Consider the following 27,451-nt stretch of genomic DNA (forward strand, 5'->3'; position numbering starts at 1 on the left):
GGCTTGACATTCTTTGCTGCCTTTTTGAATAGAATCAGATCATACTCAGTTCATTTTCTCAACAGAAAAGCCCTGAAAACTTGAGTTTCCATTGAAAGAATCCAACATTTTGAAGCTTCTTACCTTTTAATAATTTTGTTGCCTTAAAATAGATCAGCATTGCCTATGGGACTGAGCCATTTTTCTAAGCCCAAACAAAACCCCAAAATGTTACACATCATATACTAAAAGACATACCAAACTGAGGCCCCAGCATACCAACCTTGTCCCTGATGCTGATGTCAGCCCCTTTAGACAGAAGCAGATTCACCTGGTCCAGATGCTTGTACTCTGTAGCCCAGATCATCGCTGTCCAACCACCATCATCCTAAAGAAGAAGAATGCATTTAAGCTTAGCAAACTGATGTCAGATCAATTGTATGAAGTTGAAACACAAAAAGTATGGAGCATTGAAGATCTCCGCAAACACCTCGACAACAAAAGCATGTCTGTTATTTTCCAATACACAAAGATGATATTAAATTTAATTCTGAAAGAGCAATTTTATCAATTTCCCATTCCCATATCAGCATATCATTTTATCAGAGCACTCAAACACTAAACTTTTAGTGTAGGGGTTCTTCCAAGGACGAACTGAGCCATTACGTCACAGCCACCTTAATGGCTACCTACTTGCAGCAAGGTCAGACATTTCAAACAGACACATCAGATGGTGCACTCTTATTCTACGCTCTGCACACTCCCACAGGCACACACATATATCAGAGGGTCTACTGGCATCACAGAGCCTTTGATGGAAACACACAAATGATATACAATGTTACGCAAGGTACTGTGCTATGCAACCTTGAGAGATCTGTACGAACTGCAGAAATAACCACACTTCAGTCATCTCCATTTCTTTACAACTTCTGACGAACCCAAGATCTTTGCTCCAAGCGTAGTCTGTCATTAGGCTACATATGTAATTCAAGGTTGCACTACTATTACTGCCACCTATAGGATGCTATCAATTTGCAACTCAATCAAATAACCCAGTAACAAACATTCCAAAAACATGAAGCCATGATCTATCATTGGGAATTTAATATTGTTCACTTTCTACAGGGAAAGAGCCTTCTTGTTCTTGTCAGGCAGGTTTTGATAACTGGTAGTAAACTGAAGATGCAACAGCCAAATGTTTGTATTCAACACCAATGCAGGGCTTTGTGAACCTGCCCCTGCTGAAGATTTTGCTTTTCCTACTGCTGTCTTTGTTAAGTTTTGAAACTGCTTTGCTAAGAAAATTGATGGTAACAGACCTAAGATCACTCCTCCAGTTTCTTTCACTAAAATACCCCAGTCTGGACTTGCTAAGCCATATTTTATCAATTCACTGCAGGACCTTCGATACTGTGCCACATATGAGACCATCTTCTTGTCCCCTAGATAGCACTCCCACTAAATTCTCCCAAGAGGTTATGGGGGATACAGAAACTCCCCAGGTTTCTGATTGCAGAATTTTTCCACAGAAAATAGGTTGCACCATTGAAAACTAGAAGAGCCATAAAATCGCATACAGAATTACCAAATAAACTCACTTATTGCGTATTACCACCACTGGCAGACACACTAGGGTCCTGCCCCAGAGCCTTCTTTTTTATAATAAATCAAAGTTAGGGAATATTTCTGCAGCAAAAAGAGTTGGCCAAGAGTGGCATCTTTGCCAAAAAGCTGTAGCTGCCAAATAGAGGTGAGCTTTTGTTATTAAAAAAAAAAAAATGTAAAATAGGCTTTCTGCTAGCTAGCAAACTCACTGCATGTGACAAGTGATGCAGAGAGCAGCTTACAGCAGATCAAAGGCTGTGACACACTGCCTGCTATTCTAAAACCAGTATGTTGGTCCTAGCTACATTAAATATTAATGCATGAACGAATGTATCCGTTTGTCATCAAAATAACCAAACCATGTCTATATATCTCCAATAAAACCAGTCTGTAACATAACATTTCTTCTACTTCCACTTCCAAATTAAAATAAATGGCATGTTGAACATACAACACAGAGCTGAAATTTAAGAAATGAGCAAACACTGGGATTTTCCCTTTATACTGGAGTAGACTAGAAAAATAGTAAATGTACCCAAATAGACTTCAATACAAATGTTTAACACTGCATTGGGCAAATGGGTCAAAACTCTACATTCTAGTTTAGAGCTGGTCATTGTAGAGATACAGGCTCAGCGGAAAACAACAGGACATTCATTTGAGGTACACACTTATCCCCCGCTTATCGATTTCCATCTAAACCACATACTCTCAGATCACTGATGAACCAGATTCTAGGTATTTGGTATGTTACCATGTCATGTTAACCATGCTGACCTTTACAGGGTCCCATTTACCACTCACCAATACCAGTAAAATTTGTCTTTTGTGGATAAATCAATAAGGGTCACCCACCACACTGGCCACTAACTTTTTGAGACTATAACATTTGAATGCCTTGGTTATGTAGTGTTTGGTCTTTGCCTGTTCTCAAGCTTCGACCCTGCTGACCACTGTATACTCTCTGACCATGAGCAAACCAAAATCAAAATAAAACAAAGGTGCTGTACCAGAAAGGCTGCTGATTGGCTGCCTGGTACACTGGCTCTACACAAAGTGGTAACATCTAAACTTCAGTAAACTTTTCCTCCTGTTTCCACCTCTGATTCCTGGATGGTTAAGAAGCCCAACATTAGTTGAAACTTATTGTGATGTCCATGTGATGACACACAGGTATGAGGCCATCAAAAAGAAAATAAAAATGAAAGTGAAGACAAAAAAGGTGTTTAAGTTTTAAATGAAACTCTTAAGCTCTCATCTATTCATTCATTCATTTATATTTCACACAGTACCTGATTACATACATGGCACTGAAAATGCGTAAGGTGACAGATTTCTATCAAATAATACTTTGGTTTTCTTTTAGTTTAGCATCCATGTTCTACCAGTCTGTAGTAGCAAGTGCACTCTTCTACGCGGTGGTGTACTGGGGAGGCGGCATCAAGGCAGGGGAAGCCCACAAACTGAATAAGCTGGTGAGGAAGGCTAGCTCTGTGGTGGGACAGTATGGAGGCAGTGGCAGAGAGGAGGATGAGGGGAAAGATCAGCACCATCCTGGAGAACCCCTGTCACCCTCTCTATTGCCGCTTTTCCACCGCATGGTACCAGCTCAACTCGACTCTACTCGCCTTTTTTGGTTATCCATTGGGCAAGTACCAGGTACCATATTACCTGGTACTTTTTTTGGTAGCACCTCCGTCAAGGTTCCAAGCGAGCTGAGGCGATACCAAAAGGTGATGTGAAAACACTGCAGACTATTGATTGGTCAGAGAGAATCGTCATCATTGCCGGCAGCGATAGCGGGGATTTTAAAGCAGGCTAAAAGCTGTTGTAATTTTGAGTTTCATGCAGCGTCGTGCGGGGGGTGGGGGGTGGGGGGGAACCAAGTGGTACTACCAAAAGCGAGTAGAGTCGAGGCGAGGCGAGTTGAGCCGGTACCATGTGGTGGAAAAGCGGCTTATGATGAGCTGAGACTGATGAGGAGCAGCTTCAGCCACAGCCTCCTCCTCCCACGCTGCAGGACGGAGCGCCTCAGGCGTTCTTTTGTGCCTGCGGCCATTGGACTGTTTAACACCATCAGTGACCCCTGTGCCAGTCAGCTGTGTCCATCTCCCCCCCCCCCCCCCCCCCATCTCACACCCCCTATTGCAACCTGCACAATAACTTCAACCCTGGAAAATGTTAATCTCCAAAAATCATGTTCTTTTAATGAGAGATGGAGGGGAAAAAGTACCAACCTGACAGTTTATGTCTATCAATCCTGTGCAGAGGAGGTGTTCAACAATCTTGTAATGCCCAGACTTTGCCGCTAGGTGGAGACATGTGAACCCTTCTACATCCTGAGGAAAAGAGAATGAATCAAAATTATTAAACATCTCTAAAGTCTCTAGATAAGCATCTTCCAAAAAATTTAAATGGAGGTGCATGTGATGAAATGATCTGTCAATTCTAAAAGTCACTTTGGCAGGTAGCCAGCTTGCCTTGAATCAATCTTCTTCTTGAATCAATCTTCAATTTTCTTTTTATTTGGAGAAACAGGATACAAGTTCTTAAGACATGAATGTCTCACTGTTGAATTGAATTCTATGAGCTACGTTGGAGGCCAAGACATTAAACTGGCAAATTCAATTCTGAATCCTGTCATCACTGTAACTGGCTGACGAACAAGTTTCTTGCCCTGGTCAGAAGTCACGCAGCTTTACCTTGTGTGTGACACTGGCTCCTGCTCTCAGTAGGTAGCTGACCGTCTCCATGTGGTTGTTCTCACAGGCCTCCATCAGTGGCGTGCGCTGATCTTCATCACACATATTCAAGTTTGCACCGGCCTAAAGGGGGCAAGACCAGAACATGTTAGGACATGTATGTAGAGAGCAGAGCATAGTATGCATGCCAACATGTTTTTCCACATTAAATATGTTAATTTATCCAGCAAGGTGCTGGATAAATCAAATCATCTACATCTAACAAGGGGAACCTGTGGTGCAAGTATGACGTTTCAATCATGTATTGTTCTTGAGTTATTGTGTTCACAAGAATGTGTCAACACACAGATACACACACACACAGATGTCACCATGACGACATAATGTCCTGCATCCCATGTATCATGGTGGTGGGACATAAAAAGACTGGATAAAAAAACTAAGACTTGATGGCTAAACTATATCTAAGACTTTTTAAAGCCTTTAATTTAAACATTTCATTTTAAGACATTCTTTTAAGGACCTGTAGACACCATGTTTGTGGACACAAGAATAAATACTTAAAGGCAAAAACTGGAAAATAACATCAGTAAATGAGCCTCACTTGTACGAGCATGTGACAGATCTCTTGGTGGCCTGTCTCAGCTGCAGCATGGAGTGGGGTGCGTTTATTCTGAGTTTCCATCTTAAAGTTAGGGTCTATACCATCCACTGGGAGATAAACGGGGAGAGAAGCAGCTTTATCACAAATAATCAACATCAAAAATGAAGTGAGATGCAGATAAAAACTACATGATGAAAACAGAAGTACAGGATGTTTTTTGAAGAAAGTATCAGTAAGACTGTTATGAAAACCAAAGGTGGGATTAACGCACCCAGCATGAGCAAGACCTTCTTGAGTTCTCCCTGTTTGGCTGAGATGTAAAGTTGCTTGGGGTGAAAACGCAGCTTCTTGGGCCTAGTAAAAAGCAAGCATGGGAAAAAAATTAAGTGCTTTTAAGGTTTAAGTAAATCTCAAAGGTCTAGGCTGCATATCGCTTGAGGGAAATCAATATGACACTCCAGTGGTACACCTTACTTCTCTGTGTCGAGAGCTAAGAGAATGCTCTCTAGAGTTTCTTTAGGTGGTCCTAGAGGGAGTGTAGTTGTCAACGCTATTCCCATCCCAGCCAGCGGTGCTCCAGACCTGGACCCCCCAGGAATAGCAGGGATTTCTAGCCCATGTCCAGTGCGAATGGACAGCGAGCTGTCTGCCCTGCCACTAAGTTCAGCACCTAGAGCTAGGCGAGATGAGCTGGAAAGTGAAACAAACAAGAAAATGCTTTTTACTTGAGCAGTGCATGAATGGTGCTTCTTTCAAAGAAACAACTAGTCTCAATTTGCCCTGAAGTGGAAACTACAAGAAAAAGTTGCAGCCTTTAGCTTACTCATGCATGTTCAGCAAAAGGTTAAAGACCCCATGAAATGGCATCTTTACGGGACATAAGGGGCGGGACAGTGAGGGAACATTCAAAAGTTTAAAACAATGGAATATGAGTCAGGGAGAGAGAGAATTGTATTTGATGGGAGTGGTGTGGAGGGCAGGACTGTTCAGAAATCTGATGGTTTTATTGGTTAGAAATTTATATTTACTAGTGCAGCATGAGGTCACCATGAAAGATACTCCGTTTTCCATGGAAGTATAAGTAATGGGAGTTCATTTCATGGAGACTTTAATAAAGAGTTTTCATTGACACGATCACATACCATTCCTTAATCATCTACTAGTGACAGAGCTACCACTCCTCCCAACCCTGACAGCAGAGTGGCCAACTTACCTGCCAGTGGTGGTGTCTGCCCTGCCTTCGAGGGCCGCAGGCGTGGCAGGCCCATGTGCGAGTGTAAGGGGCACAGTGGAGGTGGTGTCAGCCTTGGCTATGGTGACCTCCTTGGCCTTGCTGGCCTCCTCTCCACAGTGGGGACAGAAGCTCTGGCCTTTGAGCACTGAGGCACAAGCACGATGGAAGCGGTGAGAGATACTGATGTCTGGTTGGCACTCCATAAATGTCCCCTACAGCACAGAACAAAAAACAAAAACAAAAAAAAAAGACACAAAAACAGTTAAGTCTCATTAAGCAAAACCCCCCAAAATGATGGTCCTCTCTACTTTTTTGGTAAAGATCAGAGGGTTTATTGAACCCACAGCACCTTCTGAACCTATGATTAAACGCATGATACTTTCTTGATCCTTGTAGGGAAATTCTCTTTACGCTTACTCCCCCTCAGAGAGGTCAGAGGTCAGGGTCAACCACAGAACAGCGGCCATAGAGCTGGTAGGATTAAATGTCTTGCTCAAGGACACTGCAGCAGCAGGTGCATACTTGCCAACAAGGAAATTGAAATTGGGTCCTCTAGTTGAGACATGGTCTTCCTACTCACTACGTCAATTTATTGCCCAATTTATTTCACTCATTCTATTTAGTGTAACTTCCTTATAACCGATGCACCATTGTCACTCACTACCTCCCTCTACAGCTGCAGCTACATTACATGCAAAGCAGCCTGAGTGTTTTTGGACAACACTGCACCGCTTACCAAGTTTAATACATAGTGTAAATAACAGACACCATTTTCAAACTTGCAAACAAAAATTACATGGTATTTTAATGTAATGATACAAGACTAAACTGATGATCCCCATGGGGAAATTGGGTCATTGCAGTAGCAAAGGATATAGGTTAGAACAAACAGAACATCACTGAAGATTAAAAATTATATCTTTGTCATGCTGATACAGACTTATTGGTGTGAAAGAATTCTCGCAATGTTAACTATTGACAGATTTACAGGTTAGCAGGTGCTTGCCGTTTACAGATCTGCAAATTTACGGTCCAGACTAAGACAATTATGCAGAGAAATGTGCATTGTAATGCATTGCACCCTGGTGCAGCAGGGTAGTGTGTAAGTAGGGAGGCTGCCTTCCAAGCATGCCGCCCTGCTGAAGTTCCGCAGGTGTCAACCAGCAGAAGTGTGTCAACACAAGCAGTAAACAGAGAATCCACCGATGTCGGCAGTCCAAGGTATGGACTCAAAATGATCAGTTAAATTCACACCAATACAGTCAACCATACTTACGAAAGGCGTTTATCTGCAGTTTATCTACTGTAGTTCGTTTATGGTTGATTTTAAATTCTTACATACAAATAATTTTTGATGTGGGCGTTCCAAAAAGTAAAACATGTAAATAACAGTTTCAAGCTGAAACAACAAAATCCTGCTCTTACGCTTCTTCCGATATGACGAGAACGCGGTAGAAGACCAGCAGCTATTAAAATAAACAAGGAAGTGTGTGAGCCATGCTAAAAAGTACCAAATGGACTACTATAACTGAAATGTCGTGATAACTCTTCAATTGCAGCCATTTAAAGATGTGTACCTGCAGTGAGAGTGTTAGTGTTGAATGGTGTGTTTTAATCGCTTTTTGGGTTCAGTTGTTAGAGATTAGAGAGACAGAGACAGATTGCATGTGTATTGGAGAGCAGCACTTTCCGCGCCACAAAAACCTCTACAGTGAAATAAATGATGAAATTTTGAATACAATAATCATGATGGCTAAAACTAGGAAAGTAAGGCTAAGGTTGAAAATAGGACAAGATTGTCAACTAAATGCCCAACATTCAACATATAAGTGTATACTCACAGCCCTACAGAAGAAGCCACAGCCAGGGCAGCACTGGTGCTTCACCATGCCATTCCGGTGGTCCTCGCACAGAACCAGCAGCTGAACTGAGTTGGAGGGACGCATCATCTCATGTTTTAGTACAGCGCACTGGCAGCGGGTCAGCTGTCCGTCAACGCTCTCCGTGGCCATGCACTTCCTGTCCGCCAGGATGAGAATCTCTCGACTCTTGGGTGTCTCCATACGACAGCTGCAGAGTGGAAGCTCCTGCACAGAGTCCTCCTCTTCTGCTGACCCCGACAAGCCTGCATAGTAGGGAAGTTCTGTTTTAGTACTCAACCACAAAATTAGTTTCAGTTTATCTGCATGTGGACTCAATCCCCAAATTCATAGGTTGGGTGGAACTACGGAAATGGGCTTGCACAGATTCAAGGGAGTTAATACTGAACATATCGAAAATATCATATTACATCATAATTACTATCAGACAGTGGTGGGACCAAGTAACACATGTTTGAATCACAAGTCCCAATTCAAAAGGGTCAAGTCTCAAGTCAAGTGAAGCAACCAAAGGCAAGTCAAATCAGACATAAGACCGAAAAAGTCAGGTTTATTTCTACGCTAGTCTTGTTTAGCCAGGCCATTCTCCACTCTTCGTTTTCGCTGTACCAGTGCAGAAGGATGGTCTGTCAGAACCTGTTTTTAGTTTGGATAGTGCAAAAAAATTGTTGGGGTCATTTGATGATCAATCACTATCATCATGGGCGGCACTGAGCCCATGACGCGGCAATTTTAAGTTATCAACTGAATGATTCGTACAGGTCTTCAAGAGTGCTTGATCGAACTCTCGCAGTTTAACATCATAAACCTGCTCTGCTGCTAGCCATGGAGTTTCAATTTGTATATTTAATTGAAACTGTGTACTTTAAAAATACATTACCACAGAAATAACAAGTTAGCAAACAGCACCTTGATACCAGTTACCAGATTGGATTTGTTTGTCTAGAGGGCTTTCAAGTGACACAACGCACCATCTGGAAGCCGTAGTGGAGGTGAGCTCTTGGGAAACAGCGGCTGACTGTGTTTAATGTACAAATTGGTCATCTCAACACAACTGAATAGACATGGTTAATTTCTGTGCCGTTTCTTACTGGGAACTCATCCATTTTGCCACTGATAAATCTGATCGATTTTGTGTTCAGATAATGTCAGCTTGTTAGCTAGCTAACATCTGGTTAGCTAACCATGATGTTTTGATGACGTATTGGATTTGAAATCTAGCCAACGTTAGTGGATACTAGCATTAGTACTGGACACTGTGGCAGACGAAACGCAACTTCCTGTAACAGGGAGGGGCGGGTTCCACTCTTTAGCATTCCGCTAATAGAACCCAATGGAACCACGATTAGCATTATGTCGTCGCAAGGCAATCATTTTTTCATCAATGATAGCTATACACTTTTGAATGCACAGGGTGACAACATTGTATTTTCATGGCGCAGTTAAATAGATCTTGTGGTGCATAGAGAGTTTTTAAATTCCCTGATGAAACATTGAAAGACTACAAAGGACTACAAGCACATTCCCCCATTTTAGGAGTTCAATCAGAAACTTCCTTTACACAGTGAGGTGAATAGGCATTCGCCGACCGACAGTTTCATTTGTAATATCTCTATTCAACAATTGTCTTAAATGCAGTAGTTAACACTGACGTTTTCCATCACTTACCTTGACACAGCCGCAATCAGAAAATCAGTGTTGAGTGGAACTTATTGGAGAAAATGGCGCCACAGAGCTCAGTGTCACTCGGAAGGACTATAATGACTACAAAGTGGAACCAGGGGCGTGACTTACATAGTATATTAGCATATTAATATTAACATTGGTTGAGCAACAATTAGCCTGCTAGAGTTTTTTTTTCTATTTAATTTAATTAAGGGACCATGTTAAAGGTCCCATATTTTACACTTTCCAGTGATTTATTTTATGTCTTGAGGTCCATTAAAAAATGTTTGTGTGGTCATGCACCAAAAACACCATTTTTACACATTTATTTTCTAGCATTCCTTACCAAAAACAGGCTGTTTTTGTTGCTGTGTCTTTAAGGCTCATTAATATTAACGACCCTCGGTTCTGATTGGCTAACCGTTTCAACAGTGAAACGTGAGACGGCCACTGTTTTGCTCATAGAAATTGAATAGGGTTTCGCACTTGTACCGCACTTTGCAGACGTGGCCTTTTTGCAGCGTCATCGCCATTCTTATCTATGGATTGTGTGGATTTAGTTGGCGACCATTTATTTTGATACTTTCACAATGTTTAGATAGCACTTCCAACTCCTTGAAACAGGCAAGGGAAATCCTGTTTTCCACAATATGGGACTTTTAAACATAAACGTTACCATTTGATGCATTGTACCAGATTTTGCTTGGAGCTAAAGTTAATTAGCTAGCTAACAATGTTCATAAACAGTGAGCTCTTCTCAGGCTACAACTCGTAGTGCTTGTGCTTTGGAGTATAGGACCAGAGGGATATTGACAAAATCGTTGTCATAGAAATGATCCAGGTGTGTTCTTTCCAACAACTCTGGGTGCTAGCAACAAGCTAGTAACATGGACGTTTTGCCATGGTTTATTCTGACTTTTTATGGTGACATTTTCTAGTCGCGGTGAGGAACGCATTTGTCGCACAAGACAAAGTCAACAGAGGAGGGTGCTATGAGAAATCTTTTTATTTATCTAGGCACTGGCATTCTCTTGCTGGCTTTCCTACATTACGGCCCTGGTCCACTACAGCCATCAGGCGTCAGGAATTGACATTGGCCCCTGCTCTTTTTGTTGCAACGTGTGACATTAAATATGTGTTGCGACAAAAAACCCACTAAATTCTAAATCGACTCTTTAGAAAAAAAAATCTGATTCAAATCGGATATGTAATTTTTTTTATTTATTTTTTTTTTGAGCTGCCTGTCTCAACACATGCCTAGAGTACAAACCGCCTTTAAGAGTTTCTCCTTTCTTCTAAGCACTCACCTTTGTTCTCTGAGGGAAGCGTGTGCTCTTGGGGCTTGAGATCGACAGACTCAGGGGGAATCTCTGTGTACTCCCTACCATGGTCTGCCTGGGCCTGAGTTGAAGCCTGGGGCTGAGCCAGTGCCTCTGGTCCTAAGGAGGTGGAAAAGTTAACAAATGCACAGCAGAGGTCAAAGGTAAGAAAATGCTTCCTGATTTACCTCCAATTTCAAAGAAGATGCATAAAGAAGAAAAACAGGAAATATAGCCGCAAGAAACAATGCTGGGGTTCAAGCCCATGTGAATAAGTGAAATATTTATTTGTCACAAAGATTGTAACATGTAAACAGATGCATAACTAGGTTTGGAGTGGAGAGAAGGACCGAGTATGATCTCTCTGACCTTCTTTAGAACTATGGTGTTTAGGAAAATGAGCTGCAGCTGGAGGAGCAGTTTGTTCCTATAATGGGTGGGTCAGGGACTATCACTTTCGATCACGATCCATTTCTAAATGCCCCAGGTAAATTAAAGGATTTTCTTATCTAGTAGAAAAGCTGCTAAGTTTCTGACTCTGTTAGAGAAGTCAGTAAACATTTATCTTTAAAGGGTAAAGGGCAATTAGCTTTAAAAAGGCCCAACTAAATTTCAGTTATTTGCATGTAGAGTGCCGTTTGATTTGATTATAGCGCCACCATCTGGCCAATCAGGGTCATATTTCTTGAGACAAGCCACCACCAATATCTATCATTTTGCCAAATGGCATGTCTCGACTGTCTACCATCTCATGTGGGAGAAGAATATAAAAAGAAACAAAAAAAAAACAAATATGCCTACATGCACCAATTGCAAAATTAATATTTTTACTAATATGTGAAATTGGATTGAATAGATAAGGAGATACACGTTTCTGTAACTGTACAACATATGTACAAAAGGTGTGTGAAGACTGGACACACAGTCAATGAATTATGCCGGATTTTATGATAGGCAATGACTTATATAGCTTATATCACCCAAGCCATGCAAGATATCAAAGTACCAAATTATATTTTTGATCAGTGCAGATCATAGATGGTTTCTGCAAAGCTTCGTGGCAACTTGATCATTGGTGAAGGTTTTGAGGTGTTTTTCGAAAAAGCCAGAGTCATAAAAAATCCACAATGCGTACATGGGTGGTCCTAATGGCAAAGTTGTAGAACACATCGGGCTGCATATGTGAACCAAGTTTGGTGTGAATCGGACTCACAGTGTGGGAGTTATGGCCTTCTATGTGTAATGTCAGTTTTTATTTGATTATAGTGCCACAACCTGGCCGATCAGGGTCATGTTACTCGAGTTGCAAGCCACAAACAATATCTATCATTGTGCCAAATCGCATGCATCTATCATGTACCATTTCATGGGAAGCTGCAAAAATGTAGGAATAAAAAAAATTAAAAAAAGAGCAAAAACAATACAGTTAAACCCCTAATTATAAATGATAGATTTCAGATTTTTTTTTTACTACATGACTGCACGTCTACCTCCATGATATGAAAACGATGTATATTTATGACTTTCCACATCCACTAAATGCATATGATCAGCATGTTTGGGTATGAAGATTGATTTGACAGAAAAAACTAGTACATCCCACAAAGACCTGTGGGTCTGCTCACCTGTCATGAATATTTATGAGAACACCAGTAGACCAAGGAGACGTATTACAGCATCATGGTCACGTCCCCATCCAGGTTCCACAAATCAGAAATCTAAGGGACTACCTAAGTCAATTATTCTTGATGGGTGATGCAGAAGGGGGGGGGGGGGGGGGGGATTGGGGCGATTACCTTTGGCCTTTGTCTTCCTTTTTCGTTTCCTGGACGGCCTGAGCCAGGCGCTGTCTCCCTTTGTTTTCTTTTTCAACTTCTTCTTCACACTGGATTCTGAGCTCTAAGGTAGAGAATTACATTTAAATTACAGAAGTGATTTGAATAATGGACAGCAACCAATTTGTTAACAGGAGGAGGGGAGAGACCATTTGTTCACACTGTTAGCTGCGCTCTCAGTTCAGTCTTCACTCAAGAGAAGTCAGTGTGAGATTGGGTTTTGATGTAACACGTGCTAGGTTAATGTAATTAGGCTTGTATGGTTCTGTCAAACCATAATACCACAGCACCAAATTAAGAGTTAATTCCCAAAATAACATCAATTTTTGACAAAAATAAATAAAAAAAAGAATAGCTCCATTACAAAATTCCAATATGTAAAAATCAGTCAACCAAGGCCTTAAATTACTCACCATCATTTAAAGAGTATGTTGTAATTTTGTATTAATCACCATGCAATTATAGGTTCAACTTCTCTTTTGAAATGGTTGATATCTCATTTTGGAACGGAAACTATTCAACTTTTTTGATGATTGCCAGGAGGAGAACGGATCTTACCAAGTCTGACTCTGTGCCCTCCTCTTCCCCCTCTTCTTCACCCGACTCTTCAGACTCCTGCTCATCTCCCAGCTCCACCAAAGAACACAACAAACTTAAATCACCAACATGTAACACAACAAACAAGCCCAGCTCCATTCCCCCCCAGTCCATTGACATGCAATAGAAAAATAGGTACACATCACACATAATTTCCTGTTAGCTATTTTTACCTGCAAATGTCAAGTGAATTCTGAACAAACATTTGAAAATGAAATTAAATAAAAATGAAGTTAATAATATGTATTTCCATCAGTTGGGTTGAAGAGAATAAATGGGCTTCCTGAATGTAGGACATGTTTATGTCTGAAAGAAAAAAAAAAAACTTTCCACCTCAAGCGAGTGAAAAAGTTATGATGTTAAGCAAACTATATATACACAGTATATACTTTTTTTAAAGATTATTTTTATGGCATTTCTGCTTTTTGGTGCACAGTGGATTGGGGAGAGACAGGAAAAACGGGAGAGAGGATGATGACACATAACAAAGGCCCCAGGCCAGATTCACACCTAGGATGTCGTGGTTATATGTATGTGCCACCGGTGCCACCAGGATGCCTCATTGAAATCTGCCATTGTAAGTCACATAAAAGATATTTGAATGGAAACCTAGCCTTTGCCTCCTCCATTATCACCACTTGTAGCTTTTGAAAAGCCTTTAGCTAAATGACAAAAAACTAAACTAAGCAACTAGCTTGTCCGCAGAACCAGGTAGGAAGAAGGCAAGCAGCAACTTTTGTCTGAATGCTTGTAGGTAAAATGTATTTATCCCAGCTTACCAACATTAGCCAGTGTTGAAGAGCTTATTTATAGAAGTACTGTTTGAAAACATTAACTGAATTCTCTCCTTTTTTAGCAAAAAGGGCCATCCCAGACAACCACAGTTTGGTTTGTCTGCATTGAAAGGCTCATTCCACTTGTAACACTCAACATCAAACAATCCAAACAAATTACACAAATTAGTAGTAGGCCATAACTCAGCAACAGTGCCATTAATAGGCATTAGGAAATAAGTTGTATGTGTTCTGCTCTGAAGTCCCTTCAGGGACCCTCCAGGCTTTCTAGGCATTCAATGAAGGCCCCCCAAAAAATGTAAATATCTGTACTTATTGCATCAATGATCTTATATGTCTTCATTCTGGCTCTCATCTTTTATAATTTGCTTTGCTTTTATAATGAAATGGTTAAATCCTTGAACAACGAAAATCCAATCAGGTCAAATCAGAATTTGTCTTTGGTTAGTATCTAGGCAAAATGGCAATCACCAACAGTGACTCCTCATGTCCATATTTGCCTGGCTGGGCTTTCGGTCACTGAAACAAAGCTTCTTCAAATGAATGAGGGCATATTTGTGATGTGGCAGGTGGATTAGCCAACCACATTTTGATATGTGTTGGGTGGGATAGTTTTCCCTCTGCTTCCATTTGTGAATACTCTAGCTTTGCCACATACACAGTGAGAAAATAAGTTAAGTTGCACCAAGAGACAGTGAAGTTGGCTAGCTTTTGTGTCTTGAAACGATGGCAACTGTGAGAGATGGTATTGTTGGACTGGCTGCTCTTTCCCCAGACAAGGGGCCCTGGGCAAGCACAGGTTTCAGCAAACTTCACAAATACCAAGCTACAGAGAGCCTGAAAACTATCGCCGACACAAGAAGTGACCTCCAGTTGAATGAGCAGTGGCATAGGGTCAGACGGTATAGGGAAATACTAAAATTCATTCTGTTGTGTTTGTGGGGAAGCAAGAACGTCCATTCAGAGGACACGATGAGAACAGAGTAGAGTAATACAGGGGCAATACAGCTGCTTCACCTTTTGTCTTAGTATGACAGTGATCTGAGATGCTCCCTTTTGCCACATCCAAAGTGTTCCCCGGCACGTCTAGCAAAATTCAAAATGACCTGATCAACGCAACTGATGTGATATTAGATGTAATAAAGAGGATGATGACAATGCCTTTCTATTGCCGTCATGGTTGATGAGACAACTGGTGTTAGTAATGTAGCTCAAAAGTCTTAAGTACTCCATTATGTTAGTGACAGGAGTGTGAAAGAGAGTGCAATGCATCAAATTGGAGGATGTAACCAATGACAAGCAGGCAGAGGCCGCTTGCATTCTCATTTTTTTTGCTATGATGGTATCGTAGTGATAGCTTCTGGTTTAAAATGGTATTCAAGAGTGAAGCTGTTGGATGAAATTTATAATCACAGTCTGCTGTCCCTATGCGGTGACACTTCTCATCCTGTTTTGTGTGCACCGTGTATGAGAGAAGACTGCAATTGAGAGATTTTTGACCATACAGTTGAGCATCACAATGACTTTGATGCCAACCACATATAATTAGCAGGCAGGACAAAATGGAAAGAAAGTGTCTTTTGTTCCAACCTGAGAGATGGATTCAGATGTTCTACTTGTTTCCTGGGCAGCACCGACTCGTTCATCTGTAGGCTGCTGTCCCTCCTCTTCCTCGGACTCCTCCAGGTCCTCCGATTCGTCCTCCTCAGACGCATTCTCTACTCTCTCCCCGTTTATATTTGCTACCTGTTTAGCCTATGAGATGAGAAAAGACTGGAGGTGATTATAACAATCCATAAACATATTGTACATGACATGACACCACTTTATGAATTCCATATGGGATATTTAGGCAACCTACAATGAGTGCAATAGTAGAATATGCTTAAATATTCAATAACATTACAAGCAATTTAGTCTCACAAATGAACAATAAGCCATATTGCCTGAAGAATTTACAACAGTGATTGAATGCTGGATATAGATAGGTGATAGACTGAATGATACAAATAGTCTAAAGTCCATAGTATGTCTTGGACTGTCCCTGTACCTTGTGTGCCAGTATGCACTTGTGTCACTTCGTTAGTTGTTGAATTGTCTCTGCACCAATGCCACCAAGAGACATTCCTGTACATGTATTGTACTTGGCAAATAAAGTGAGTTTGATTTGTCCCTTGTTCCAATATGAGGTGTTGGCCAAGTGGCATAATCATTATCTCATGTTTTTTGGGGTTTTTTTTTTTTTTTTTTTTTATATAAATGGGAGGGGCAAAGACCTGTGGGCTCTTGGCCGAGTGTTGTAGTTCCTTAAACATTTCCAGCACGGTCCGCTGCTTAAGCACTTTGGTTTTCTTCCTGGGAACCAGGCTGTACATTCCCATCCTCCTCTTCTTTTTACGGGACGACAACACTCCTGAGTAAGAGGCTAAAGCACAAGATGGGTACAACACAGAAATTTACAATAAGACGGTGAGCGGAGAAAATGTTTTGTTCCAATCTACTGATTATTTCCCTGAAACCCAAGAACAAAGTCACCTTTCACTTGGGCATCTGTCAGGTGACCTTTTCTACTGTAGGTCAGTTTGTGTCATGTATATTTTGTCACTGGATTCAATGCTGTCTAACCTAGCTGGAGCTTGGCTGGGGCTGGGGCTGGGGCTGGAACTGCAGCTGGAGGTGCTGGTGAAGCTGATGGAGCTGCTGAAGCTGCTTGTGCTGAAGCTGGCATATCCGATGGGCTCTGAGGTAGCTGGTTCTGCGGAGCGGGCTGCTGTGGGGCTTTCTGCGCCTCAGGTGCAACATGACTCTCCGTTCTCTCCATTTTTGCACTGTTTGCTTCTCTTAGTTCCCTGTTAAGAAGCTGTAGATGACAAGAACCAAAAGCCTTTATGATCATTATGTTACTACGTGAGCTCCTTAGAATCTCCCTTCATTGATTAGATTTACTTCCAAGTCTATTTGTTATGGGCTATTGGTTACCTTTTGCGCCAGGCTGACAGCAGGTCTGGACATGGTCTTGCGTGCTCTGTGTATTGTGACGGGTGGTGGAGTAGGGGCAGGAGAGGGGGCTGTGCCGTTTTTAGTGTCTGATGTCCCCTGTCCCAACGTGGTCCCTGCACTGGGGTCAGTCCTTAACGCACCCAAACTCTGTGCACGACCAGATGTCGAGGACGGGAGGGATTTGGCTGCATGTCCCACCGCCATGGAGCCCGAAGGCAACCAGTTAGTCCTGTGTGGGGCAACTCCCGATCCTGACGACGTTGCAGAACCACCTTCCTGCTGCTGCTTACTGAGGATGAATCCATTGCTTCCAGTGACAGAACCATGCGGTGGTTCCGTCTCCGACATTCCATTCTCACTGACCAACAATAACGTGTTGTTGCCTGCCAAAGAGCTGTGTGCGGGGCTCTTGTGTCTTGTGTCATCAAATTCTGTGCCGTTTAGCATTGCCTCTGCTCCAGGGGAAGGGGCCAGTCTGGCGGCTGCCTCTTTGTCTGCGTCTATAAAACAGAACCAAAAGTAAAATGTAAACATGCCATTATTGTAATTAAGAATGTGCTTTAAAGTCTTTCATATAAAAAAAAATCAGGGCAAACTAAAATAAAGAAATATTTTGACTAATACCTGCTTTCTCCTCTCCATTGCTAGACGAATCCATTCCCTCTTTCCTTGTGGATTCGCCCTTACACACACTGCCCTTGGCCAGACCAGTGGGCTGATGGAAAAAGGACACATATTAGTGAAAATACACTGGAAAATTATATTGGATATGTAAAAGGTATAAAAATCCAGGTCCAAGCATGAATGTAGGTCATATTTAAAACAGCTTTATTTGGAACAAAGACATTACAAAGCACCAATGTGTTTCAGTAATGTGCCTTCCTCAGAATCAAAAACAAAGAGAAGGCCGAGACAATGAAGGCAACCCCCATGTACTTGCATTGTCTGTCTTCTCTTTTCACTACGCTACAGCCAACCAGTAGATGTCTGCTGCAGCTTCAAAAGAAATTTCAACCACCCACAGACCGTCTTTACATCTCAGAGGAGGAAGCAGTTGAAATGGCTCGGTAACACCAGGAAATACACCGTCGTCTCTTCCCTCTTAACATCCACCCAGTACTGTCACTCCAGCAGCAATGCTTTCCCAGTAGCAGTCACAACAGAACCCTTTCTCTAAACCAGGGAAAAAAGTTTGGTCTTAAGGAGGAAACAAAAGAGGCCCATCTCTTTGTCTCTATCAAGTGAGCAACTTTACAGAATAAAAACTGTCACACTTGCCCGCTTTCCTTTCATTTTCTAGGGAGAACTAACTTAGCCTTGCTTTAAACTCCTTCACTAGCTATCCGGTGCCACTTCCTCCAAAGCCACCCCTCAGCCACGTTACAGGAGCCCCCTTCCACACCCATAACACCTTGGCAACTTGCCAGATCAAAAGTTAAGGGAGAGTGGACCTATTGGATCGATGTCCATTTGTTCTTCAAGATCAGCATAGCAAGTACCTGCCAGAAAAGGTTATGGTCTCCTCAGTCTTGTCTGATTATTGAAGGAAGCAGAATACAGATAGACACACTTGCCTGAGGGACATTATAAATTATTGGGAGGTCGGGGGGGAGGGTTCTTGTTCCTATGCTATCACATCTAGTGAGTAGGCTACATATCTGAAGTAAACAGCAGGTATTGCATGTTCTTCTGCCAAGGAAGCAGAGGAAACCGTATTTCTCCAAACTAGCCCAAGTTGTGTAACTGATCAAAAGACCTGGTAGAGTCAGAGACACTCTTTTGCATTAGGTTTCATTTTAACAACTTGTTTCAACCAGTTAACAGTTAACAAAATCTCACCAAGGGCTTTGTCAGTCAAATTTAACTGCTGCTTCAGAGAGAGCTTATGACCTGAATGCTGGCTTCAATTGAGACCCCACTACATAAGCAATCAGAAGAAATTAGCCAAACCATTCACCAAACTCACACTTGGATAATGTGCAGGGCCTGCCTTCAGCTCAGAGACTCAAACAGCAACAATAAACGAATGTCTGTCATGCACAAGGTCAGACCAAGAGCTTCTGTGACCACAATAACTGAGGTGTTTCTCATACAGAACATCTAGCAGGGAGCAAGGCTCTACGGTGAATGATCTCACGGAATCTAGTCAGCGCATGTAAGGGTGGAGAGAAGAATCCTTCAGTTCTTTCTTTTATGGATTTAGGAAAGCCAGTCAGAAACACTGCCCTCAGCCCTCCCCCTAGTGGCTGAAAGGGGAACACACGCAATGGAGAAAGAAAAGGAGGGGGAGGGGAGAAAAAGAAAGCTGTCTGCAGATCTCCGCCATTTCGTAACCAGATTGTTTACTGACACAGTGTGCCCATTGCAGCAGTTTTCCACTAGATGGGGAATGTAGGGTCAGGAGTCTCGTGGATGGGAATATGGGGGCTGCTGAAAGGAGCTCCAATGTAGATCCAAGCCTATGAGTTGTGATCAAGAGCCTTAAATAGCACCCTATAAAACACATTATGAAAAAATGTCAAGATGTTAACAGAAGAGACCAAAGCTTCAACAATGACCACAACAACAAGGCAATTTTGTTTTCCAGATATATACCTGGGCTTTCAGACTGCATATTAGCTACTAATTATTAGAAAAGGAAAATACACATTTTAATGGTGTTGATGTCAGTGTGCCTACAGCTATAGGCATATCTAATGACTAAATCATTCCAATTTAGGCTATTTGTGATCCACTGTCCTGATTACTCTGGGACCCCACGACATGGTGTGTACATGGTATGTGACAAGGCCTGTAAGTAAGTAGTGACTTAACCTATCTTTAGAACCACTGCATAGGCCTGAAAAGTGTATCCAAGTATCAAAGCTACCTAAGCAACCACAAACACATTACACAATCAGTAGTTATTGTGTGGTTGACAACTCAAGGGTGCCAAAAGCCCACACAAAAAGAGATGAATAGCAAAAAGGACACAACTGCATTCACCACAGCCTCACAGAAAAAAAGTGAAGTTCCTAATCTTCTTAAAGAAGAGATCAGATCTCTTCTTTTGCATTATCTCAGCACTTTATAAGGAATAGGCCAATTGTTTACTCATCTGATGACTAACAGTGCAAACTGACATATCAAGGCAAGGTCTCACACAGAAGATGACTGACCTTCACTCAGTAAGCTGCTCGAAAAACCAAATGTGCCACCGGTACAAACGGAGACTCACACCACAGGCTAACATGCATGTTTAGGATTGATAATCAGTTATTGTAGTCCTGTGTTCCTATGTTTCAGTATATTCCTGATCATATATGTAGGCCTAGGTTGTCCATCCGGTCCCAAGGGACCTCATTACTACTTTTCATGAGGGATATGTTGAGGCAGTATAGAATGGACAGATAAGAGAGGAAGAGGGAGAAATGGATAGGAAAATAAAAAAAGGAGGATGGTTCTGAGTTTAGAAAATCTGTTAGTAGGGTAAGTTCCAGGTTTCCAGGAGGTCAGGCTGCTCTTCCTATATCATGAATGACATAATTCCCCTTGTGCTATTATTGCTCTAAATACAGCTGTTGAGCCCCTTAAACAAAAGACCGAGCTAATCCACGAGGAGCTCTCCAACAACAGGATCCAAGATGCTAGACTCAAATCTCTCTGCCTGTTACCGGTGATACAGCACTGTTGCCTGTGTTCCTACCCAAAAATCACTGGGCAAAGCCAGAGCCACTGCTACCCGAGAGAATCCCTTGATTTCATGAATCAGGAAGATCAGCAGATGCTAAAAAAGCAGCAGTAATTCCAGCACATCTTACAAACTAAGAAACCATCACGAGAAGACAGCAGAGCTTCAGACCATTTTCTAATTTTAATAGAAAATGGCTAAAAGACATTGGAACCCAGACCCAAGACTATGCATCTCCTTAGAAGACCATTCAAAACCAACCAAGGGTAAAGAGTAAGGCTAACATGTCTTTCCCTGTGGTGGTTGTGTGCCCGCAGGAAGCATCATACCTGCTTTCTTCTCATGGCCTCCATTGAGAAGGAGAAAGCGTCAGAGAGGGAGTGTGTGAGGGAGTGTGTGAGAGAGAGAGTGTGTTTGAGAGAGAGAGAGAGAGAGAGAGAGAGAGAGAGAAAGAGAGAGAGCGAGTCTCGAACAGATTGTTCCTCTTTTCCTTTCTTTCCCCGCATGCACATTCACCTCGCTGGTCATGTGACCCGGTGGCTCCCTCTGTCGGTCCCTCTCTTCAGAAGGTCTCCACAGAGCATGCTCAGTCAGTTCAAAATGTAATACCATCCATTTCTTTAAACTCAAAGACCTCACCGCCAGTGTGCATGCACAGCCGCTTCAGGAACACCAAGGGGAGGAAAAAAAGGAAAGGTAGGGAGGGAGGAGGCCCAAAAGCAAACTGTATTTGAGTGAGGAGCCTGAAGAGCCAAAAGGTTTTCCCCACCAGCAGGGGCCGATGTGGACAACAGGGCACATCAGAATCTCTCCTCAACTGTAGAGGCTTTTGTCTCCATTGAGCCGTAAGGCAGTGAAGGTAGCAAACCACAATGCTACCACACCATGCAGTCAACATATACTAAATGCTACAAATGAAATAACAGACAAAGATGACTTTAAGGGTAAGCCTGAAGAAAGTTCAAACAGCCACAAAAGAAGGACAAGAAAAGACATCCAAAACATCTTCATTTTCCATTTATGCAAACTCTTACGGGAATAAAGAGCTCTGCTAAGAGTAACCTATGAACTTAGAAAAGACAGGTTTCTCCAGCTGTATAGACACAACAACAAAGCTATGGGGTTACGACACAATAGTTCAGATGGTGCATCTGTATAAATGCAACCTATTGTCCTCAAGTCCTGGGATTTCATGTCTTCTGTTCTGTATTAGGTCTGTGTCCATATTTATTTTCAAGTTAACACTTGGACACATATGCATTGGACACCTACAATATACCATTTGCCAAACCAATTAATTAGGGTCGGGCAGTATCACGATTTTACTGTATAGCAGGGAATTTGAAAATGTTCAAGGTAACGTATTGAGCACCGTTTAAAATACCATATTCTGCTTGTTATTTATTAAATCCTGTGTAACAGTGTCACTAGTAGTTGCGGCTGGAGCACAAATTACACTATTATCCCCTCAGGCAACCAACTTTGCTGGGTCATGGGAAAGATCCACTCTGAGGGGAAAGTGAGGGAATAGAAAAGATGGCTAGTGCCAAAGAGAAATACGGCTGCACCTGTTTGGCATTTCTTCTGTTTCAAAATACTGGAAAGCCAGTTGATTTTGGAACAAGTCGTACGCAAGCTTTGCGTGAAAAACATTTAAGCAAAACATGTAAATATAACAATCAGATGCACAGCCCTGTTCACAGTTGTATATGATACACTGTATGTATTCAGTACAGGGGGAATGTACTAACTCAATTTCCACATGGCTGAAGCCAAACAAAGTCAACCTGCTCATCTTTTTGGCCAGAAACATAACATATAGGAGCCTTAATATTAGTTATTACTCACTTTCATTTATTAGCACTCCTTTTTTTTTTTTTTTAGCTAAAGACACCTCTTTTGTTTTTTGCTGTAGTAGTCTGTAGAATTTCCAGCGGAACAATGGCTAATCTCAGATGATTACATCGATTTTGATAGCCCATATTTGCTTGGGCTAGCAGAACTTCCAACTGCTAATATTAGCATGGTAGTATGAAAGCATGCACAATAGTGCCACATGCATCAGTGTCATCAGTGTTCATTGTTGGTACATTGTCTGAAGCAAAGGTTTGTTGCTTTGCAGAGTGAAATGTGTCTGCTCATTAGGGGACATCTCCGCCACTTAGGAATTCAGATGAAGAGATGTTGGTGGCTTCTAGTGTTTCAGAACTAAACAATGGCATACAACCAAATCCTGACATACAAGCTCATGTTGTACAACTTTCACGCATCTCTGAACAAAAAAAGGGAAACAAAGTAAGTTGCTTCCTTCAACTGGACCGTGGCACAATGGCATGAAAGCGAAGATACGGGAAAGGCAGATAGACGGAGAGAGAGAGAGCCAACTAGAGAGGGAAAGAAAATTCAATGAACAGTGCAGTTTTACAGGAGCTGTTAGTTGACTGTGCGTGCTATCTAACACCTACAAAACAGAAAGGAGGGCACCCATAGCCAAAGAACAATTAAATTCAAAGCAGTGCTTATCGCTGAGGCTGACAATGATCAGGCCTCGTCCTATATACGAGAAAAAGCCTGGAGCCTGCAACACTATGATCCGAAACACCTTTCAATTATTACAAATGTTTCTGCACTAGTGGGCCTTTATGAGGTGCCAAACTGAATGACTGTATATTGCAACTACATAGGAAATAAAGCAAACTAAGTCATAACTATACAATGAACTGAAATAGGCCTAGCTGCATCTTTATTCGTGGCAACTTTCTGAGCCCAAAGGATCTTTGTCAGGTCAAACGTGTTGAAGCAGTACAGAGTATTGGACTATTGCAAGCTAGCCTGTTGTTCATTTCAAGAGTTCTGGATCCAATAGAAAAAAGAAGTAGCCCAAGACGACCCAATGCATGAAACCAAAATCAAGCCCACATAACTGTAAGGGCTACACAATATGAAAAACATTTCTTACTTCCTTGTTACAAGGCTAAAAGCACAAAGGCAGTGATCCACTAGAAATAGATCATTCCAATGAATATACAGAGAGTGTATTAGTAAATGAAACCATTTAGGCCATTTTCAAAAATGTATTTACTGTAACTGGCTGAAGCACTCAACTGCTGGAAAACATAGCTGTCAAATGGCATGAGAAAACAATCTAATCTAATCAATGTAGACTGTGGGTAAGCACTCCTCAGTCCCTTCTCAACTTTGGTCGCTTTTCATCTTGGAAAGGCAATGCGGATGTTCACTCTACTTTTGGAGACGGTCACTTTCCTTTTTAGCACGCATACTTTTCTCTGAGCGATTGATTGGTTTCTTTTTCCTTGAATTTTCTGTCGAAGTTTGAGTTTCTGTAGTTCACGGGCTTTTCTTTGTCTGTTTAGCCATGGTGGTTCTTTGCTGGTCATGCAAACTACCAAGTTCTATTTATTCTTAACAACCAAGCGGCCAAAACCACGGGTGAACTTTGAAGCCAATAAGGAAGTGGCTGAAAGCTGCAGTTCCTCTAATGTCCGCTAGGGTCGGCTCCAAAAAGACTAAATCCCGCCCAACTCCATTCAAGTCAATGGGACCACAGCCCAACTTCTCACTCAAATATAAAGTCAATACATTTTTTCGACAAGAGATTATGGTCTCAGTAGCTAAATTTGACTTCTTCTAATATGTGTCCGTATGGCGATTTTCAAAATAATTGTGTCATTAACGGGATATAACGGTTTTAAAACGGGGGAGTTTTCTGAGTGCAGCGCTGTGGGAAAACCCCGGCTTCGCTCTGGCTCCAAAAAATGTCAAGATAGCGGCGCTTGTAGACCCCAACTTTTGGCTTCAAAACGGCCCTTCAGAAACCTATGGGTGACGTCACACTCACTACGTCCATCTTTTTTTACAGTCTATGTTAACAACCCACTGTTCCTGCTTCCATAAAAATAAAACGCATAATTTCCTGGGCGCCACAGGATATTTCCTGGGAGAGAGGTACTCACTTCTACGTGTTTTGAATAGCGAATGTAAAAACATTCATGAACTGGGCATGGGATGAATTACTGTTGTGTTACATCAATCGGCGATAGAGAAGCAAAACAAAATTTCAAGTATTACTTGAATAGTTGACACAAAAGCACCTTTCAAAATGAAATTTTCTATTGTATTGTTTGAGGTGTTGGAACAAGTTGGTTGTGTTGCCGCTACAATGTTTCTGATTGGCCAACAAGTCAAACTCTAACTATGCATGTGCCTATGGGCATGCACACTGCAGAGGGGGATCCTCCAACAGACATGGATAAGTCTAACACAGCATGATACGAATATAAGTCATTCGTTTGTGTAGTGGGTTAGCAGTTCACTTAATAAATCGCATATCGGTAAGTCAGCGTTTAACACAGTTCCAGTTTTTACACAAGACAAGTGAATGGACACGAAACTAGCAATAGCTGCTGTGTCGGGCAGATCCTATTCTGACAATGTGTTGTTTTTATAGCTGTAAATTAGACAAAATTCAGTTTATCATTATTTGAGACTGGACTTGACCATGCCTAATGTTACTTGGAACAGCAAAGAAAAGTAAGTTAGCCTAGGTTCTGTCTTATTAGACAGAACCTCAGTTATTTAACTTTCAGTTATAAGATTGTTGTTTGATGTTCTTTTCAACTGAATTGTTTTAGACTGTTGGGTATTTCTCTTCTTGTGATGGTACTGGGAGTTACCTGTTCCCTCGCCCAGGTCTCATGTTAACCTGCGCGGTCAGTGCGATGGTTAAACTCGGTTGTCTAGCCGTTAAGTTTTCACACACAGCTGAGCAGTAAGGCACCTCCCTTTGCCTTTCCGCAAATACTCTAATACACTTGTTAAGCTTGTTCCAGTCTGACCTGCAAGCCGCGCCAAAGCCAATGGTTGTGCGAGATACGTGTAGAATATTTATCAGGAATGGATGTAGTCAGATGTAGGCCCCGTTTTTTCAAGACCGCTCCCGCTGCTTTTTGTGCTGCACCCGCCCATGCCTGCACAATTTTTACACCCGCCCGCACCCGCCAGCCATTTTACAATGCCTGCCCACCAGACCACATGTAGGCCCTGACCAATACTTTTACGCTACTGGTCCGGTTCGTTTTATACACCAAAGTTTGCCAGCTGGGTGGTGTTTGGACACCAAACAGGGACAATCATATGTAGCATGGAAGAGGTCCACGCTACATATAAATGGTTAATACATATTTTCTTGTTTGTGCAGTGATATTAATGACACAAATAACTTTAAGGCGATGTCAGAGGTCAGATTTCCTCTTGATAGGGGCTGAAAATTGGTCAGATTCAATACATCAGACTAACTTGGCTAATGTTAACTAAAAAAAAACAACAACTACCTTGCCCAATTTTGATTGTACTCACATGCAGACTAATTTGTGAGCTGGCTAACTAACTGGATGTAATCTAGTAGCATAGCGTTTTTATTTGCAGTAGCCATCATGTTTTGAAATGTGAGCAAAGCGGTGCTTTACAATAATGTCATCACCTTCCTTGCTTTGACTGGTCAGGAATTACATTGGGGCAATCCAGTCACTGTTTATGCACCTGCGTCTGAATTGACACCAGAGAAAGCCCCTAGTTGGACAATTCCACCAGACCTACAGAGTGCCAAAAAATACATACAAACGAAAACAAACAAGCAAAACCGAGAAATGACAAAATCGCTCCAGAGGGCTGTGGCCAGGCTAGGTCCGTGCTGCTGTGTCTCAAAAGTGGAACTATTTTCAACTTTTTTCCACCACACGTTCTGCGACTTAAAACTGCCAGGGTGAGCAGAATTTCATTGAAATAAACAGAATTCAAAGCATCTCCCCGCAGCAGCATTTCTCAGTGTGAACTAAGGCAGTGTTGATGTTGCCATGTAATTAGTCCAAACCGCCTTGTTGGTATTCTGCATGCTTGATCTTAAAGAGGAAAGCATCTTGTGTCAAGATAATCATTCTATTAGCCTGGTTCCAGACTCCTGAATCGCGACCTGCCCACTCTTCAGATTTGGTCGAGCGATTCAGAGTCTAGTGTTGCTCTATTCAAAGGCAATTTCTCGATCGGGCCAATCAGCGCCTTTGTGGGCGGGACTAATGTTTGAACCGTTCCTGCAGCGGTTTTTCATTGGCGTTTCGGCATATTATTATTTGTTGAAATCATTCCTTAACCAATATCCTTGTCTTTGCAAAGATTATATTTTTGTCCAAAACGACCGACATTCTTGGTAAAGTTAGTAAATATGCCCAGCGTCACTGTCACTGAAAATAACGTCAGAGCGGCCGGATAAGTCAGTGCAATATTGATGATTGGTTCGGGGAAAATCAACCCCCGATCAGATTCTTTATCGCACAGTTTTCCCACAGTATAAATGTTCAGGGGTAAAAGACTACATACAGCTTTAGTGGAGTTAACTTTGTTTTAGTACTCAAGACAGACATTGCTGTATAGAGCTGCTTTCGTCTCAGAAGTACTTTTCAAAACTGCTAAGGCAATAATTGGAGGTCAACATCACAGAACAAAAACAAAGTATATGCCACTGACTGTATTTACCACTTTATTGGGTTG

General features: G+C 41.9%; 1 protein-coding gene across 2 annotated transcripts in view; it reads right to left on the bottom strand.

Moving 5' to 3' along the window:
- The window catches only part of ehmt1b (euchromatic histone-lysine N-methyltransferase 1b), a 42,370-nt gene that overhangs the window by 9,653 nt on the left and 5,266 nt on the right, over positions 1-27,451 (bottom strand). Inside the window, exons 2-17 of one of the 2 annotated variants that reach the window (XM_071918751.2) lie at positions 17,842-17,932; positions 17,197-17,717; positions 16,843-17,077; positions 16,494-16,642; positions 15,808-15,972; positions 13,385-13,456; positions 12,788-12,890; positions 10,980-11,111; positions 7,969-8,252; positions 6,107-6,339; positions 5,368-5,583; positions 5,165-5,247; positions 4,894-5,000; positions 4,290-4,412; positions 3,825-3,926; positions 263-367 (exon numbers count right to left, since the gene is read on the bottom strand). In XM_071918751.2, the coding sequence (XP_071774852.2) occupies positions 263-367; positions 3,825-3,926; positions 4,290-4,412; positions 4,894-5,000; positions 5,165-5,247; positions 5,368-5,583; positions 6,107-6,339; positions 7,969-8,252; positions 10,980-11,111; positions 12,788-12,890; positions 13,385-13,456; positions 15,808-15,972; positions 16,494-16,642; positions 16,843-17,077; positions 17,197-17,717; positions 17,842-17,932 (2,721 nt within the window). The other variant, XM_078286784.1, reaches the window with a different exon arrangement.

Source organism: Centroberyx gerrardi, chromosome 2 (genome assembly GCF_048128805.1).
Source record: "Centroberyx gerrardi isolate f3 chromosome 2, fCenGer3.hap1.cur.20231027, whole genome shotgun sequence".
In the NCBI taxonomy this organism is placed as follows: Eukaryota; Metazoa; Chordata; class Actinopteri; order Beryciformes; family Berycidae; genus Centroberyx; species Centroberyx gerrardi.